General features: G+C 37.0%; 1 protein-coding gene across 2 annotated transcripts in view; it reads right to left on the minus strand.

The window, feature by feature from the left end:
• Positions 1-339: 339 nt before the first annotated feature.
• The window catches only part of LOC132907400 (uncharacterized), a 538,994-nt gene continuing 518,701 nt past the window's right edge, over positions 340-20,632 (minus strand). Inside the window, exons 3-7 of one of the 2 annotated variants that reach the window (XM_060960471.1) lie at positions 19,769-19,889; positions 18,301-18,482; positions 13,348-13,440; positions 3,973-4,061; positions 340-2,984 (exon numbers count right to left, since the gene is read on the minus strand). In XM_060960471.1, the coding sequence (XP_060816454.1) occupies positions 3,976-4,061; positions 13,348-13,440; positions 18,301-18,482; positions 19,769-19,889 (482 nt within the window). In that variant the 3' untranslated portion in view covers positions 340-2,984; positions 3,973-3,975. The remainder of the gene's footprint in view (positions 2,985-3,972; positions 4,062-13,347; positions 13,441-18,300; positions 18,483-19,768; positions 19,890-20,632) is intronic. The other variant, XM_060960472.1, reaches the window with a different exon arrangement.

The raw sequence follows: 20,632 nt of genomic DNA on the forward strand, positions 1-20,632 counted from the left end.
GCGTTTCACCTGATAACTGAATAAATCTTCGTATTTTGATCGAACTGTCGGCTCGTTTAAATCGTTTATTTACACATTTACGATCTTTCCAATCGTTTCTATCGTCGAAAGCCGTTCGCTCGAAAGACTCGAGTTTTTAGAGCGGAATTTGCAAAAGTTTGTAACCAGGGTAACCAATAAATTCTCAAGTACAAACGCTAACGATATTCGATTGTAAAAGTGTGACGAGTTTATCTTTTATCTCGCGCAGACAGGCAAAGTTGGAATTTGCGAAATAAAAATGACGAGCCTGCCGGTAAAGGCAGCGGAGATGGAACGAAACGAATAAGCAGAACGTGCATCGTTAAAATGAAACAGAACTCATTTATTAAAATCGTTACAGTTTATGCAATGTTTTAAACGCTACAAACGTTATTGAAAATATTCGGAAAAAGCGACGAGGTCGAAGAATTGCGTGAATTCTTTTACAATATAATTACCGCGTAAGGTAAGATTAAAAAATCAGTTAGTAAAAATAAAAAAACATTCGTTGCTCGATTCTCGAGAGCAAATTAGTCGCTTAATAATTTTAATTATCGAAGAGTATCGATGTTAACAAAGAAAATGATAACGTATTGTTGTTATTGTTATTATTATTATCATTATTATTATTGGTATTAAATATTTACGATATTTAATTAGTATAGCAAACTTTTCAAACGAGGCTACAATTACTTAATAATATATATATATGTGTGTGTATATATAAATTGGAACCTTTATGAAAATATTGTTTTTCTCAAAGACTGCTAAAAATTTGAAACTCATCAGAGAAGTTATCAGCTACCCTATTTTTAATTTGAGGCACGCGTTACACATACATATATTTCCGATACCGTCCCCCGGGAAATAAATTCGGTTTGCCTTTATATTCCTTGCGGCAAGTGTATCGTTCGTTCGTTTTTCCGTCTTTTCTCGACGTAGAGGAAAAGACGAACGTTAATTTTCTTCGTCATATCCGGCATCTCTTTGGAAGATACGAACGTTTTTTGGAATATTCAACGACACAAGATACACCGTCCAGCGATTTCTTTGGTACAGAAATGTATTTCGCTTTACAAACAATGAAAATTTTCTTTTTCTTTTTTTCTTATCCAAGCATCTGCATAATTAAAATTGTCGGATGTTCGTACACGAAATTATAATACAGAATTTTTCCTCTTTTCTTCCTCCCTTTCGTCCGATAGGCTTTCCGTGTTTTAAAGGACTAGAAGTGCTACAGAGGGCAATTTATTTACAACTATAACGTCTACTATAATCCGTTTTTTCATCCTTTCTTTGCTCTCCGTTGAACGTTACATTCGCTACGTGCGCATCCAGCCTCCATTACCGATAATTCCAACAGTCGAATTTAATTAACGATCGCAACAACAATAACAAAATCTCTCTTTTATATTTCGTTCGTGTTCGATCGTTGAACGTACGAAGGAATATATATTTTTATCGAAAAAGGAAAACTTGGATTTTTCCTAGGTCAATGTATAATCTTCCTGGAAAGTTTTAGCTGGCGTCTGTTACATACCGTAGCGAAAGATACGTTATATTGGCTTGGCAACTAAATGATTGCGGAATTTGTGAATACCACCTAATGACAAAACCCGCGATCACTTACTTGCCAACTCAATAGATTAGGCCTAATTTAATCAACGAGAAACTTTGGTGCGTACAGTTTGGACACTGTTCGATCGGGTATTTTCACGTTTATCTTTGGTATGATAATTCACAGAACAGCGAAGATAGAAACTAAATGAGATAAAGAAAATTATACGCTAATTCTTTTTTCCCTCGTTTAACTAAAATAATAATAATAATACAACGATAAAAATACCTGCGCGAGCTTTCCAACTATTTCGGTAAATCGATAAATTAAACTCATCGACTTTACCAGCGTTATCGTCTCATGTACATCGAAATTCTTCTAATTTTGTTTTTTTCTCTCGTTAGCATATATTTTTATTTCTCACATTGTTACAATATAATTGTCACGTTTTCATTTCGCGATCAGAAATAACACACGTGATAAAGTTAGTCGCAATATCGTCGTGGAAACTGTACAATTCATTTTTCATTTCCCGCGCAACATCGTCGTTATCCTTCGGCTCTAAATACTCGTCGTAATCGCCTCTTCGCTTGCATTTTGATACCGCATATTGTCGCAGCTATTTACACATATTAAAATAATTACACATTCAAGTTACGTATGATCAATATGTATATATATATATATATATCCACTCGGCTTTCTTTTCATCTGTTTAATCGTATCTTCGTATTCGTATTTATATTTATATATGTATATATATAATATCTTATTTGTTGTATATCGTATGCAAAGTTCCATACATCTTAATCGTTTAAACAATATATTATGAATCTGACGTAACACGAAGAGTAACAAACACAGTCTACAATATGACTCGAACTGTAATACGATCATCAAATCTTGAACATTATTTACAACGCCATACTACGAAGAACGTTCTCCTTCTCCTTTTCTCCGTCTTTCCTTTCTATCAACAGGTTTTTACCTATATCTTTGGTTTTAAATCGTGTGCACGCTAGCCACGATAAACTAGAATTTCATTACGAGTACAAATAACACTCTAAACAGCGCGTATAATGTATCTTTGTGTGTTTCTCTGTATGTTATCGTGTGTGTTAACCGTATTTGTCTGTTGAACGTGTGTTTACATGTATACGTATGTATGTGTACGGAGTTACAAACAGGACTTTCTCGTGCTGACGACGAACGCGTACGTTGATCGGCGTTCGACGTCCGACGATCGATTCTGTCGCATTTTGTCAAACAACATTTAACGTGGGCACACCGTGTCTGTTGATAAGTATCTTAGGCAATGTATCATGGTACAAGACGATAGGGCGTAACGACGCAGCTTCCACACGTCGGTCCGTCAGTCGCTTTGCACTGCGTTTTAAACGACCACCTGCAATCAAATATTTCATTATGAATTTTCTACACGTACTTTCCATACGTTTATATAATTCTATTGTAAACGTTTGAAAAAATCGATATTTCCTTCCTTAGTCTCTTCTTTGCGATATCGTCTCTTTCGATGTTTCAGGATATACAGTTTCGTGTTCTGAATTCTGTGAAATCACGTGAAAAAGAAATTTTCAATCTTTCCGCAGGGATGTAAAAAACTGGCGAGGATTATTTCGTTATGGCGGAAATTGTTCCTCGAATGATATTTTTGGACCCTTCTAGATGGAAATATTAGGTTGTCCGAAAAGTTTCTTTCGTTTCATAAAGTGATAATAGAGAAACAACAATTTCTGTTTTATATTATTTTATTGAACTAGGTATGGTACATTTCGTTCTATTTCTATTACTATGTTCGTGCATGATTCGAGAAACTAATATAAAACAAAGAACATTGTGTGTCTATTATTTCCTTATAAAACGAAAGAAACTTTTCGGACAATCTAATATCTCGTCGATAAAACGATACTTTGCACGAGGTGGACTTTAGCGAAAATTATTTGCTACTTAAATGAATTGACGTACGTGACAATCGTCTACGTATGTAGAAACGAAAGTCAAAGTAGAAGAGAGATTTGTTACGTTAGAAGTATGTAGATTAGCTTTTTCTAATTACTTACTTCGAAGCGGGAGATTTTTAAAAATAATCTTTAAAAGAGTTCGTAAAGAATTGCATAATTTATATAACGTTTAATGCTTGTGAAATTGCAACGACGAAGTTGTTGGATCGTTGCTCGAAAAATGTAAAAGATTTTATGGAAATTAGCTGCTTGAACTACGTTTATCCTGCTCTGAAAAAGTTACAACTCTTTGATGTTTTATTCAGAGGATGTAGGCCAATTTAACGTAAAACGTATCAAATTCCATGAGAGATAAGCAAATTGAATTTGAAATGATTTAACGCAGAAAATATTATATATTCATTTACTTACCTATTAGTCGAACATGTTGAACATGTTGACCAGTGCTTGATGCGCTATGATTAGCAGGACGTTAATTGACAATCCACAGGCGAAATTTCCTGCAATCAAAGAACAATTGGCGTCAAAAGAAGGAAATGTACTTTTATATCTTAACGTTAACATTTGCTCGAAACGTATTTTCAATGCGTTCCTCTATTTACTATATATCCTTGCTGGTTGTAGTTGATGCTAGTGCAGTTGCGTTATAATGCTCGAAAATCTAATAAAATATAAATGTAAAGTCATTCGAATCAACTGGCAGATCGCGCGTACTACGATTTCGTATATCTATGCGTTTTTACTATACTCCATTCCAATAAGGATGTTACGTCCCGAGGCTTACTATAGGCCGTGTTCCTAACCGTCTTCCTTGGTATTAGTGTCGCAGACAGATCGTCTTACGTGACCGGCGAAATATACCCAAAGTAGCGATAAGCGCATAGCTGTCGTCAAGCAGCGAGTTCTAGAAACATCGATTCGCCTTCAGTCCGTTATTTTACACAAAGAAGGTGGCATACTTGATCATAGGCGCAAACAGTTGCGAGACTCGAGCATGGTGGGGGTCGTCTCCCAGAGAAGACAAAGGAAACGTTCGAAGGGCAGTCAGTATTATTTGAGGATTCAAACCGAATGCATCGAGAGGTTGAGAGTAATAAAATCGAGGTCGCTTAATCAAACGGATACATCGAGAAATATCATAAAGTCGGGTCGAAGTATTACAGTAACAAACTAATTGTATCACCGTTAAATCTTTTGTGACGTGTTCATTATAATTTTAAATATTGTTGGAGATAGTAGGTTATATTAACCCTGTTAATTCAGTGTTACAATCATTTGAACTACCTCTGTTATCCTAATTGAAACAGTGGAACGACTGATTCGTGGCGTCGATTATCAGAATCGTAGCGAGAATTTACGCTTCCCGCTGACGCGTTTTCGCGATCGCGATCGCGTCTCTCCGCGAACGGTCGTAACAAAGGAAATCTCCTCGAACTTGGTAAAAAAACAAAATTCATATCTCTGTCACGATCAGTTGCCATTTTAACAAAATGCAAATATAGAACGATCGAAATCAGCCCATACGTTATAAATAATCGTTTAATCTCCGTTTAACTTCGTCTACAAAACTCAATTTATTTTCCTTTGCATCCTCTTGCGACAAAGAATTCTTCTCGAACATATCCTGTTTCCTTGCCGAATAAAACACGAGTTTAAAATTCGTAAATCAGCTGCTACATCGTTGATACTTTTCGCAATTTAATCAACTTCATATATACGCTTATATCCCTTTTCAAAAAAATTCTTTTCCAACGTTATCAGAGGAAATTCACGTCTCAATTTCTTTTCCTTGCCCGGTCGTTATCACCGCGATCGATAGCGTGCTTTTTGCGTGCATTATTATTTCAAACGTAATCGACCGGCGGACCGGTTAACCGATGCGTTACACGTCGATAAACATGCCGATGAGCCAGCGCGCTGCAAAGTATCTTTCACGACTGGAAATTATAGTCGCGGATACCATTTTCTTTTACGGTGGCCCGTTAAGCTTTGATTACGATCCGGCGAAAAGTTTATGAGATACGACAGCGGTATAACGCCGCTATACTTTGTTCGTGACACCGACGTTACGCTAAGTCAGGAACCGCTAATGTAAACTGCATGTCCTTAAATTAGGGGAATGTGTTCCGCGAACCGGGCCGTTTCGCTTTATCTCTTCTTCTTCTTCTTCTCTCACCCCCTGTCAGCAGAAGGGGTTTCCATTAGCAATAAGAATTAACTCGCCGACTACCGCCACGGCTAATTACTCTCTTATTTGCGAGCTTCCTTGTTTTACCTATTGTTTCCTTCGTTACCTTGGGAAATGTTTCCATTGCTCGAAACTTTTTTCCATGGTTGGCCGATTTAATCGTTGGCCAACGGGGAGGTGGAACACGGAGAGGGATAAGACAGAAGCCAGGAGCGGACGTAACAATAGTACAGGACGCTTCGGAAATGGCCCGGCGAAAGATTTAATCGTCGACGTGGAGCAGTGCTTCGTGGGCGTTTCGAAAACGTACAGTCGGACGATTTAATCGTCGCTTCGGTTGGAAGTTTCTTCCATAACGATGTGCGTTTCGGCAAGTTCGGTGAACTCGATGGGAGAAATCTTCCGCGAGGAAAAGAACGTTACACGTCGCGTACGATGCGTATACGTTGCTTCCAACAATTTAATCATCCGCGGTGGAAGTTGTTTTTCTTGCGCAGTTGTGTTTCTGGCTTCTGGAAAAGTCGAGTACTCTGGATATATCTTGCTTTAGCGTCGCAGAATCGCGCTGCTATAAAAATTCGATGGAATTTCTGCTGTATTTGTTCGCGATATTTCTTTGATTTACAATGGAAATTTGAATCTTTGAGATTTTCAAAGTCGAAGAAGACAAGAGAAGATGGCTCGTATGCTTAAAAATGCAACTCGGAACATACAGTGTAGGTACTTGTGTATGATATTCTTGTGATAAAATTAACGTACACCGGAACACGTGTTTCTTATGTTGCAATTATATGAAAGTGCTTGGGGATTCTTTAGAGGTTTACAAGTGACGAGAACGATTTTGATCTTGCTCCAGGAACATTATTCCCTTTGTAGACATTCACGAAATACCGTACCGTACTATATTCGGAGACTGTTGCTTGAATATTTTTAACAAATTGGTGCTTATAGTTGTGTCACTCTTGAAACAAGGATGCGATATGTATCTATAGCTGATCCGTTTAACACTTTGACTGCCACGTCGAAATTATATGTTTCGCTGAGGGCGCCACGGGAGTATTTTTATTATTCAAAGCATATAATGGAAAACTAATAATTTTGTATTGACGATGTAAGACAACATTCTTCTCCAATGGACTGTTTATCTCATTAGTGGTCACGGGTGACCACCGTGGCGCTTTGGTAGCAGTCGATAGCGACATATTGTAACAAGGCTTCGTTTATTTCAACAAACCATTCGCATTCGTCGTTTCGTCGCAAGCAAAACGTCCAGAATGTATCGTTGACACGTGTAGAAGATATTAGTAAAAGGTATTTGCTTATTCTGTATATAACGATTATAAAGCAGCATTTACGATTATTTTCTAAGGTGTGTTTATAATAATATTCGTAGATTATTTCTCAAAGATATGGATGCAAACAGTGCACCGTTAGATGCAAGATTTGTTCTCATTTTTTTTTATTGACGTTCTAATAAAAATGTTTAATTGCTCAATGGGGCACTTTCTATTTCAAAGTATCTTCTATTTATCGATTATATTCAAAATGCCGTAACTGTCAATTTTTATGCAATTTTTACAATTGTAAGAAGTTCAAGCGCTTCGGTCATCAACGACCACCGTGATAGGTTATATATGACCAACATGGCAGTCAAAGTGTTAATATCAGCTCAGTTGGAATAACGAATAGCATTAAACGATGAAATTATGTTTACTCAAACAAGTAGCCTAGAATGATCATTGTTTTCAATAATCATGCGTTTTAAGTGAAACGTTGGTATTTAACACTAGCACTATTACACCTGTCAAATTGGCTGGTTTTACAATTTTATTTTAAAATTCCTACTTCGTGTTATATTTTTTTCCGCAATAGTGTAATAATTTTCGCAACGATAGCTAAAAGAATAATGTCAATATGTCAATTCTTGTTTAAGGATGATGGTCCCAGATGGATTAATAATACCAAATATGTACTACATAACATGGAATTGCCCCTGTGAGAAAGTAATAAATCAATAAATATAAAAATATTCTATTATTACATATCTTTTAAAGGCCGGCCATTTTGACTGGTTTTGGTAGAAATAGCTTCGTGTTAACTATCGGTAGTTCTAGTGTTAATATATAAGTTTCATACTGAATGTTTTGTATTTGAAATTAATGGGATTTAATTACAGAATATATTCGTATATATGGAAACACTTAGCAATTTTAGTTTCTGTCGTCCATAATCACGGAGACAGCAGGGAGTTGAAATTGAATGCTGCTGATTTCGTGCAGTTATAGCGTATCCATATGATAATGATCCACTGGCGTTGCTATCTGATGCAAACGAGGTCTAACTTCCATGGCTAATTAGTGTACATTGTTAGAAGCATTGACCGTCTGTGTTAACTTAATAACAAGTAGAAATTAAGTTTCCAAGTTCTTTGTCTATTGCTCATTTTGCTCTGTTCTAAAATGATCAAATGGAAGAAACTTCCTAAACTGGATATAAGCTTTTAAACGAAACGTCTGGCATCTATGAAATTTAACTAGATCCACGTTGCGTATTAACGTAATCCAATCTCGTTCAAGCTGAAACACGTTGAACGTGTTTATGAGCATGATTTCCGATGATTCGCGCTACCAATTAATTGAAAGACATACTTTGGCAATTCTTAGCTAATTTCAACGTTGCACCTTACTTTTCTTTGTTCTTGTTCTTTTCCTTTCTTATAGTATACTTTATAAATAACACATATCAGAGCGGTGTGTATGTATAAACGGGATTTTAGTCATTTCAATATGGTCAGACGAAATCAATCGATCATCTCGTAATTTTTATTTGGTTAAAATAAAGATACACCGTTCTCGAATAATATTAGCTAATTTTCTCACTTCAAAATTTATAAAACTCGTCGGTTTCGGAATTAAAAAATTCTTTATGTATACACTGCTTATTAATTAATATATCGATGAAATATCGTAATATTTAATATCGCTCTCTATCCTTAGTAGTAGCTCGATAACCATTATACCAACTTATCTCTATTTAAACTGAAAATAATTTTGTATCAGAAATGTAATGTTTGATAAAAATGTTTGATAAAATCAAATCAAATTAACCTACCAAACTGAATTATCATAGAAACGATTTTTAATACGTTAACAATTTCGATATCGCAAATTTTCAAGTACGTTCGAGTGGACTTTAGGACGAAGAAAAATTGTGACTGAACTTTTAACTAAGCTTAACCCTTTGCACTCATATGTCGAGTGTGACTGGACATTAGTTTTTCTCTCAGAAGCTCCTTTGTCGAGTTTCACTCGACATTCTTTCATGTCCACCTTTTTCTGTAAAACGTGCGAAAGAAAATCAGGATTGCATGCTGGAAATTGTTTCAAGATATATCATACACTGAAAAATTACAAAATACAACAATAGTGTGAATAAAATTGCTATTTAAGTGAATTTCTTTCTTTATTTATTTAAATTCGTATTTTTTAGTTAAAGTAAATTTCAAATAAAACACTTAAAAGCGTTGGGAGCTGCTGCTAACGAAATTGAAATAAAATTCCCAATGCAAAGGGTTAAACGTGAAAAGTTATAAGTACATAGGTCGAATGACACTAAAACGAACAAGATTACGACCAAGTAAAAATATTATCTTTCCGATTACTATATATATTTCCAAATTGAACAAGATATCGTAAACTAATCTATCCGCGTTCTCCTGTATTCGAGAAAAGCCGATACGTTTCCCGAATTGCTTCGTCCTTCTAAAATCCTTTTTCTTTTTCTTTCTCTTTTTTCGTCAGACCTGCCACCGTATTACGCGGCAAAAGAAAGTTACACACGCCGTTCCCCTTTGATGCTCGGCTAGAAACTTTAACGCGTTGCCGGCGATATGGATCGGCAAACTGCTTGATAGCGTTATCACCGAGGAAATTCGTGCGCCAGTGTGTAAGAGGAGAAGGTATTAACGCAACCTCAACTTCGGCTATTTATTAGCGTAGCGCAGTAATGCCAGCTGATGAGCTTCAAGAGGAAATGCCACTTCCCTTCATCCCCTTCAACCAGAACTTACGCCGCTGTTAGTTTATTAACCGTATCCTTCGGTGATGCTCGATTATCAACGAAGAGATTAATCTACTCTATATACGTAGCTGGTCTTCGTACGTTATTTATTCTTTTTCTTGGTCGTCGTCGGAAGGAAACTCAAAGTTTTATTAATTTGCAAGCGATCGAAATTAAACGCCACGTCGTTCAGCCTTTACAAGTTTGGATTTTTATCTTCGATGGAATAAAAATTCTCCTTTTACACTCTGTAGTCTTTATTTTATACGAGCGAAATAAATAAAAGTTGAAGCGTTAAGGATGAGACGAATTAAGGTATTTTCTTGGCGAGTTGAATTCTTTTTTACGACGAAGAAACCTTGTCGGTTTGGTTGGATTTCAGTTTGAGTTTCGGTTTGCTCAGGTTTTAAACGCGTGCATTCCGAGAAATTCAGAAACAATGTAGCTGCAGTGTTGTATTCTTGGGTATTTCATAATTATTCTCTTCAGCTTTGTACGATGATTTAGAGATAATATAGGTGGAGTATATTTTTTGATACTTCAAATACTCTTTTTTAAATCTTCCATTCGACGCAGTTTCGTTTTGAAGGATACAGCTTGAATTTAATTTAGTTTATCAGCGAGATTCAGTGTTTCTGAATTTTTTATTAAATTGCCTACTTGTCGCACATTTTTTGTCTTTGCCATCCCGCGGCGTAAAACTTTGTCAATTTGGCCAATATTTCTTCTTTTTTCTCGATGAATTTAAATACTTTACCAGCGGACGGAATATTTGAAATTCAGTTGAATTTCAAACGGATACGTTAAACAGAATTGTTAACGAAAGTAAATACCTTTTACCAAGCGATTCCCGCGTGATTTCCTCTGCCCGTCCCATCGAATTAAAATATCTCTCTTTCTCGTTCTCCTAACAAATTCACTTTCATTTATAAAATCTTCAACCCAGCGGGCTTTTGAATAAGAATCTCGAGCCCCACTTTTTACACAAATTAGATAACATTTATCGTACGTTCTAGGTGTTTTCCTCTGTCTCTTGGGTCGTTTAAAGGAGTAACGTTGCAAACTGTGCTTGCAACGGTCGTTTTGCGTGATAAGAAACGGCAAAAGAACTCGGTGATTACACAAAAATTCGCCAGCTTCCTTTTGCCAGGAACGGCGTGCGAGGAAATAAGTCTTCTGTCGAGGAAATGAGAAACGCGATATAACCGATACCGTATCACGAAAAATCGATTGGTCGAGGAAATTCCAGATGATTCGCTTATCGCGATTATCGACCCGCGAGACTACAACATTCATTTTTAAAAGCACTTTCGTTTCAGAGCAATTTTTTTTTTTGTTACTCCAATTGTTTGTTGTTGTTAAGGTTATTCGATGTACGTGGAATTAAAGTAACGCGTGGGTAAATTGCAAGGTATTGTAAGTATATATATTGTGAATATTAAAGTACAAAGTGTGAAATACGATGTAAGCTGGTCCAGATCCTCACGCTAAGACTAAAAGAACCCCGAAACCAACGTCGCACGTGTACCGCTTATGGTCTGTCATCGACGCATTCTTTTGTTATGTGCTATCGATGACCTTGAGAAAACCGAAGACCAAATGTATAGTTTTCTTAGAAGTTTTTTTTATTATTTTGGTTATTTTACAATTTGTCCTTATGGACATTTGGTAAAGTGTTATATCTTATTGGCGAAGAAAAAAAATAAAATAAAAATAAATATAGCATGTGGCTACCCCCAGCGGGGTGCCAGCTTCGTTTTTTCTAAGTTATATCTTTTATGTTTCTTAGAAGTGGCGATCACTTCAACAGTTGTGTATCTTTAAACGACATAAAAAAGAGTAAAAAAAGAAAGATTAATTAAAAGGGAAAATGGAAAAAAAGCGAAAGATGAGGCGATGAATCAGAAGTGGGTGTAATAAATCATAAAGCAACCGAAATATCCGCACCTGTATCGAAAATTATTACCCACCACTCTTTGAGAATTAATCTTCCGCGTGGCTAAATATTTATGTTCTATTTCTCAGAAAGACACTAGCCTGTTCACAAGCTTCGTTTGTTAGTGGATTTATACAAACATTAATCTTGATAGAATATGTACGAAGAAACATAGTTGCCATTATAAAGCACGTTGCGGACTCCTGCTGTTTATTTATTTACTATGTCTAGAAATTGTTTGTATTTCCTCTTGCATATTATGTGCAAATACTTGTTATTTTGTTAGCCCGGTTGGCATAATTAGCGTATAAATATTTTACTTGTCGATGAGGAAGAGGCGTGTTAGCAGAAGGACACGTTGCACAGTTGTTAACCGTGCTCGAGATGTTTGAAATTTGGGTTACATCGTTCGAGAACTTTGAGCAGATTGAGCTGTATCTTGTATGAAATTATTTCGGAGAAAATTAAAAAGAGAAAAAACAATTTTGTTAAAAATATGGTAACCAAAAATGTTTAACCAAGTTGTTCTGTTGTATGAAATCAAAGAGAAAAATAAAACGAATAATACAAACAGAACTATGGTATACTATTGTTCGATACGTGAACTATTATTCTACTGCGTCGAGATCAAAATTAACTTTCTTTTATCCGTTGATCGTTGAACGCGTTTCACGATGCGTATGTAACACTGATCGAAAACGTAGAACAGAGATAAAAATTGGACATCGGATGCAAGCAGTGAAACGAACTTAGGAAGTATTTGTACGCCTATGGTTAACAATTCTAACATGATCAGAGCATCGAACAGCGTTTGGTGCCTCAGAATAAATGTCAAAGTGCGATAGAGTGCAGAAAACACGATGCTAAAAACAAGCTGTTCAAACGTATGCACCGAAGCGGACGGTTTTTTGAATTGAAAGGATATTCACGTGTATAATATCGATTATCGAATATACTTATTCGTATAAAGAACATCAAAACGATATTTGAGAATCTCGTTCCTGTTTGATTCAAAGCGAACTGGAAACTAAGAAGTAATCTTTAAATCGATTTTAACTTTTTCTTCGTTTCCAAATAAATAAAAAAAAAAAAAAAAGAAAAAGAAGAGAAAAGAGAATATTACAGTAAATCGAACCCTAAGAGGAGATAATCTTAATATTTCTTAATTTTCTCGACTCTATTGAAATCCGACAATCTATTGGCAGAATCTATGAAAAATCCACGTTTTCACGATATCTGTACGCTTCGCAGTTTCGATTCCAGGATTTCATCCGAGAAAAGAAACAGATTTCCTTGGACACACGTGAATGTTTTTCGGAACCGAAACGTTTGGCTACGAACCGTTCAAGGCAGAAAAACCGAGTGCTTCTTGTCGGTGGGTTCCTGCGGAATCTTCGCTTGCGAAATCATGGCCCCGAGCATCTAAAGCTATTTTCAAGCGTTCACGAGGAAATTTGGGCATGGGATCGGGTCGCGGGGATCGGAATCCCGTACGCAAGAAAGACAACGAGATCAATCTTGTCAAAGTTTCCAATTCTCATGAACGATGGTGGCTTATGGTGGTGATGTCGTGAATGGACGAGGAGAAATTTACAAGCCTTACCACCACCATTGCCAGCCTCTGAGTCGTTTAGCGCGTTCATCTCCATTTTGTGCTGCAGCTTCGTTGTAGCGGTTGAAGTAGTAGTAGGCGTTCCTGCACAATAAACACCACATATCGCGTCCATCAAGTAGTAAGCATATATGTTTCTACGAACTGGGTAGTTAGAATGTTAGAGGAACGTATCTGGTTAATCACGACTAGTTAGTTCGTTCTAATAGTTTAGCTTGGTAGTAACGGTACAATTAATATCGCTTTACAGTCTTAATTTGTTATATTAAAAAAGTTTCGTTAGGAAAAAAAAAAACACATAGACAAACGATACAAGTTTAGACACGAATTTCGTTCTAAACGTCCACGCCTTATACGTATAGTTTGTTCTTGTTAGAGAAGAAGCGAAGATTAAAGAATGAAAGAATATAGAAAATGAAAGTTAAGAAAAGGAACAGATGTGGGGTTTCTATCGGGTACAAGATACTCATTTTCCTAATGTGTACATGTTATTCTACGGAAGCGGTGTAATTTATTATAGCAATTTTCTATTTATTATAAGAACTGTATTACGTATATATAATTATAATTATATTTAATTTAAGTGATTTAATTATTTGTATCGTTGGACGGTCTGACAGTGGTAAAAAACAAAGATCATTGAGAACGTCAAATTGTTAGTAAGAAATGAAATAAACGATCAACGGAAAGACTAAACGAATCTGGTGAAACTTACGAAGATGTTTAATATGCGCATGCATTCGTTTAATTGTACATATTCATACCGCGTTTTGTAAACGCAGTATAAACGCAGTATGGCGTAACAACAAATAAAAGAAATAAAATTCTGATTGGAAATGGGTCAGTTTGCTTTGAGGTTTAGACGTGTCGCAAGCATGTTTTAAATATTTTGTACTGTATTAACGGACATTTCGTGGTCAAAACGTAACAGTTTCGTTTCCAACTACTCTATTTTCTTTCTTGAAAGTATACGGAGATAATTGCATCAGATGGAAACAGAAGATAAATATATTTCCGCGGAATATTCCTTCGGCCAGATAATTAATGTTTTGCGGTTTGGCGCAACGTTAAACGAGCGCTGCATTATACCACATAATGCTTGGGAAACTTTAGGAGTCCTTTAATTTTATTATGCTAGTTCCGTGACAAGTGAGCGAGATAATCACGTAAAGGAACTAAGTTTTCAGCACGAGTTATCCAATGAGAAATGCGAAAAGTCAAAGTTTCTCGCGTCTATTACATTTGGAAAAATGAATTTCGTAATTACATCGTCTTCATGCAACGAGAATGACGTTATTCTATTAACTTTTTATAATACATTTACGTAGCGCGAAATCTGTTTTAATAATTTGTTAAGACAAAGATATAAGACATTTTCATCTCGAAAAATAATTCTAATATATATAAGGTATATAAAGCATTCTTCTTTCTCTATACTTTACTAGTCGGTTATAATAAACATTACATACGCGTAATTTACAAATTCGATTGCAAAATGTTACGCTCGTCTCACATTGTATATACGACTAATAGTAAAGACGAATTAACGATCGGATTCGTTTGATTCGATTATAACTCTATCTACCATTGGTACATTTTTCGTATGCTAAAGTTACAAAATATATCGATTGATAATTCGGAGATGGAAGTGGTTGTAAAAAGGATATAAAGAGGTGACGACGGAAAGAAGTTTAGACAGCACGGGAGAATTATATTTTCTGCGCTATTTCCATGCTGGAGGACAGAAATTTGTTATTCACAGCTGGTCGATATTTGGCTGACCACATAAATTACCAATACTCTTAGACGTTCTCTCCACAGAATTTAGAACACACTACACTCTGACGACAAATAATTCGTCATCGTTCGTTCGTTCGTTTATATCAAGGTATTAAGCGATTCAAATCAACCATTTCATATCAAGTCAACGATAAAAAATTTGGTAAACGATATTTGCCCGGCCTTCTACCTTCCTCCGGATCAAGCGGCTGGGATCGGTGGTTATTAGTCGGTGAAAGTTTGCGCGCATCTGTTCTGCCGTAGACGGCGTGACCAGTAGAACGTATCAATAATAAGTCGGCCGGGCGAGAGTTAGCGACGCGGATCGCGATGCTCGTCACGTGCGCGGCTGTCGAATAGACAGGGGCGCAAATTGGCAAACACGTGGGACGAACGAAGGGTCTAACGAAGAATCCACTCTCGTGTGAAAGCGAATCGCGCACCGTTCTTCTATAACGTAGAGTCGTATGTCACGAAGGAGGATTCGACCTCCGTGAATTTTTTCCCTGGATTCTTCGTGGAAAAGCTCGTGAGACGTTTGGTTGGAGGAAGGAGGACAGGAAGATTTAGTCCAGCGAAGCGAGAGAAAATTGGACGATAATAGACGGGGCGTGCTGCTTGCGAGTACAAGCAATTTAGCCTGTGTGTAATTTAGTCCTTTCGTTCTTCGTCTACGCCGCGTGGCCACGGCTGCAACCGGACGAACTGAAAACCCTTCTTCGGTCGAGATGATAACGAGGCAAGAGGAAGGACGTGGCTACAAGTTTCACCGCAAAATACACCGGCCGTCTGTGAGTAAACGTGATGCACACGCCAAGACTGTCGACGCCCACTACTTGACCCATCGGCGCGGGCTGGTCCTCTCAGGACTTTGCCCTTTGAACTCGACTGCCATCGCTGGAATGTCATCTTGCCGAGATCAGACGTTGCCAGGATAATGGCAGGACACGTATAATAAGCCGAAACGCTGTACGCTTGATTAAGATGATTTTGGCTAGCGACGCTCGCGGTTGCGTCCAGAATGGTGATTAAGGCCACAAGGTTTTAGGTTCTGCCGGGTTTCTCGTTCAAGAGCACGGAGGTAGATTTCAAAGGCTCTTACCTTTATCACGTACATTCCTACAAATTACATTTCCTACTTCTTTTCCCGTGTATATTCATAGAAAAAGAGATTATCCTGATAATTTTCACGATTACAAGATTACAGGAGTATAAATACAGACTACTGTAGTCGAAGAATATGATAAGCGATTTTAAAATTCGACGACCAACTTGCCAAAACTCCTTTTATTTGCTTCTGATGCTTAATGCGTATTTTTTCTCTTCTTTAAATATTTCACAAATGACGATCTTTAATTAATCGTTTAGAAAATTTCGTCGATTTATTCTTCGAGAAACGTATATATTCGCGAAGCTAACGAAACTAGTTTAAAACCATAAAACGAACAAAAATAGTCGCCCGTTTTCTCCCTTCAAGCAGATACCGTACGACACATCAAATACTTTGAACCTTCCTTCGCTACGAGTCCCACGTATTTCTCGCTTTAGTTAAGCGATCGTAAAACGTTATTTCGCGTTCCGCTCGAACTTTTACGAAACTCGACTTTTTACGGGATACTCGCGATTACTTCATCTCTGTAGTTCTCGTTATTTCTCGTGTCACTTTATTATCCTACTACGCGAGAAACTAATTCGGTCAAAAGAGAACGTGCTCGGCCGGAAGTCCGTCTGGTGGCGTTTGCAATATTTCCTCGCGGAAGCAGAGACGCGGAAGGCTGCGACATTTCCACGCGCGTTCGTGTATCGTACTCGAAAAGATAGAGCCATGACAGAGAAAAAAAGTGAAAAATAAAAAAAAAATAACACGTGAATTGCCAGAATCGCTGGTAGGGGGTGGTTTATTTACTGACCCAAAGGAAGATATCGCTTCGAAATTCAACGTTGACGTTAACGTTTCGTAGTACGTGACGCGAACGATGCGTATCGTACGCTCGCTCCGTACACGCGCATAAACATGTACACTCGTACGCATACATTTACACAGATAGGTACACACGTACGTTGCACATTCATATCTATACAGGGTTGATTTCGTTGACAATCGATCATGTTTAGTTTGTTATATTGACGCTTGTTGTTTGTTGCACGGTACAGAAAACATGTACACACAGGAGACACAATTGCACGCGAGCCAGGAGAATTCTTCGAATATTATCGAACAACGTCGAAATACATCGATGACGCGTTATCTACCTCGACGCTCGTCACATTATATTTTGGTAAATACGTGGATGAAATTTTTTAGTAGCACAGCTTTAGTCGACGGGCTTTGCGATACTCTGCGAAAAGTTACATGTTTAGCGTTCGACGATGACGATATACTTGGCTTCGTAATTCCGTTTTCAGTATCGTTGAATCGAAGCTATAATTGTTAAGAAAAGTACTCCCGCGATCTCTTTATGTATGTTAATCGTCGTTGTTTGAACGGAAGATCTTAAATCGTTTAGAAACGTTAGAATTTTTTATAAGAGAGAAGAGATAATTTTCATACTTAATGATAAATAATTATAATCGTATGGAGAGTTTTCTAACACGCTACGGTTAGCTAATAATTAACCCTTTAACGTTAAAACGTCCGAATCACCACAAATACCACGTGTAACGTCTTGTTCCGCGATCGAGAAATACATTTATCGTTATCGAGCAAACTATCGCGAATTTCATATATACTTGCGAGTGTTGGCGTTGAAAAGTTGAAAAAAGTTGAAAAAGAAGATTAAGGTAAACCAATTAAAACCACTCAGCGAATTTATCGCGGTTATAAAAGCGCAAACTTGGCTGGGTAAATATTTATGTCGCGAAACTGCCGGGCAAACTGAGTCGCGTTCCTATTAAAGGGTTGACGTAAATCGATTTTCCAAGGGACGCGAGAATAAAACGTCTTTAATTCGCGGTAAATGCGGCCCGCATTTCCTCTTTTCTCCCCTTCCCCCAACCTCATTAACGAGCTATTCCATTTTTTTTCCTTCTTCCCCTTTCTCGCCGCAATATGAAAAGATCGAAGGTAAAACGCTTCCGGTAGCGTGCGACAGAGAAAGATAGCAGAGACCGTAGAGATAGAGAGACGAAGATAGATAGGATAGATTAAAATACGTTTATACTAACCGGGATAGTAGACGGTTTTGTGGGAAACGTTGTAGTTCGCATTTGGTATACCGAGCAAGCATTTGACAATCGCTGCTTCCGGTAAATCTTCGTCCAGTAAGGTCGTTCGTGATAAGATATCGTACAGTCCATCGTGACGCAACGTAACAGTGGGCTTTGCTGTTTGCTTTTCCGGGACACCCCTGCAATAGAAGCGACGTTTGCAAAATTATCACGGTCACGTCTCAACCTGAAATATCATGCAATATGTCGGCCGAATGAGCGGCCATTAGCATGTTAATGTTATTTCGGAGACGCACGCCCGTCTCTTGCTTCGCCGTTGTTAGCGTTCTTGTTGTTCTTGTAAATTCTGATCGTTGGCCTTTGGAATAATATTCAGGCACTTTCAATTTGAAACCAGAAGTCCTTTAAAATTAAGCTTCTATATCTTTTTTAAGCATAGAACAGAGGTGAACTTAATTCCTAAGACCTGAGAAATTTTAATTGCCGAATGGAAGAATTATTTCGTTAGAAAGAAATTTCAAATTGCACGTAAATAGAATTTAGAGTTTCCATCGACGTCTCGAATAATCAAATTGTAATTATTCAAGATGACAAATATTCCAAGTTACGCGTGCAAGGTTTCAAAGTTATGACAAGTTTTCTAACGAAAAAACAGTAATTAATTTGGATAGAAATAACGCTGAATTTTTCTATAACATGCAAGTAATTTATAATTTTGTTTTTCGATATTTTATTCTGCACGTTATGTTTAAAACAATAGTAATAATAATGCATATTTAATATAATTAACCGTTCGCTTTGTCTCTTTATACGGTTCGTCTGTGTTGCAGGTTTATTATTACAGACAACACAGTGCTACAAGACGAATCTCATAATTTTCATTGTTATCGTTGAGTGGTTTGCAGCGTTAAAATAAGACAATTTTTCCGTTTGTTTTCGTTTCAATGTTTTTATCATTCATATTTTTCCTACATACTTTTGTTACGCTTGATCCATGCAAAAGAGCTTCTATTATTAAATTATTACATCGACTACATAAAATATTATTTCTCTCAACGTTTAACAGAAAACTCTTACGCTTTTACAATTATTACGCGTACTGGTTGCTTTCGTTATTTTACACCAACTTTTATTCGTCATTAGCATACTCCGTAACACGTTAAATCATTAATTTCTTTTACCATAAAATGAGAATTTTGCGGACGTGTAAAATTCAAGAATAATTTTTACTTTTTCGCTTTACATTCGAGTGTGTTTCGACGAGAGTAATTGTAAATTACAGTTTCGTTCTTTTTTTTTTTTTTAACGAAAATGATAACACGTATCGTGTTGTTTCGTGCACAGACGTTTAATTCGCTAACAACGAAGCGGAAGTTCGTCTTTATCAGATCCAAAAGTATCAGAAAATTAGGTAGTTTACCGTAGTGCATGGTTGAGGGGTTGAAAAGCTTGCTGGAGTACTTACTCGATGGATATATCCAGGGTGGGGTGTGGATATAATCCTTTTGCCATACACGTTATCTCCACCCCATCCTTATTATCTATAGTCTTCTTTCTATACGTAAGATCGAATTTGTCTTCCGTTGCTGCAACAAACAAGTTTTATTCGATTAAATAAATGAAGTATTACGGTCCAATTAATTAAAATACTTTATCAAAAAGAAAAAATATATATATACTGTAAGCTGTTTTGGAATCAGGTGAAAAGGGTACAGAATTATATTGTCAAATTTTATATTCACATGTATTTACACAAACAACATCGTAAGTTTCTTTCTTAGAAAAATAATAAAGATAATGATACTGTTACGCCATAGGTTTAGTATAGGCCGTATTTCTAACCGTCGCTCGCGGTCCTACAGCGTCGCAGATAGATCGTCTTATTTGTCCGACGGAAAATATACAATGTATCGACGAGCGTGTCACGTAAAATAAAAAAGAGAAATCGAAGCCGAAAAATAAAAGATAAAAATAAAGAAATAAAAAGAGAGAATTTATTTCTTAGCACTTGGTTTACACTAACTACAATTCACTTCTGAACTCCACACGCGACTTTTCAAGACCGAAGCTCTTACGACTACTTGACTTTCGGCGGAATCCGATTCTTTTTATTTGTCGTCCCTCGATATCCCCACTATCCACGCGTTTGTTAGGCGTTCTTGAACATTCGGCGAAAGGACCATTGGGATATCGAGGGTTCGTTAGTCACTTCGCTTCGGCGACATACATCGTTGCCAAGTGCCGCCACATCTTTATTTCCGCCATCATTCCATCGGTTCCGAAGCGCGGCCTGGTCCCCGATGCGGACTGAGACGTGGTTGCTGTTACA

This window comes from Bombus pascuorum, chromosome 5, assembly GCF_905332965.1.
Source record: "Bombus pascuorum chromosome 5, iyBomPasc1.1, whole genome shotgun sequence".
NCBI lineage: Eukaryota > Metazoa > Arthropoda > Insecta > Hymenoptera > Apidae > Bombus > Bombus pascuorum.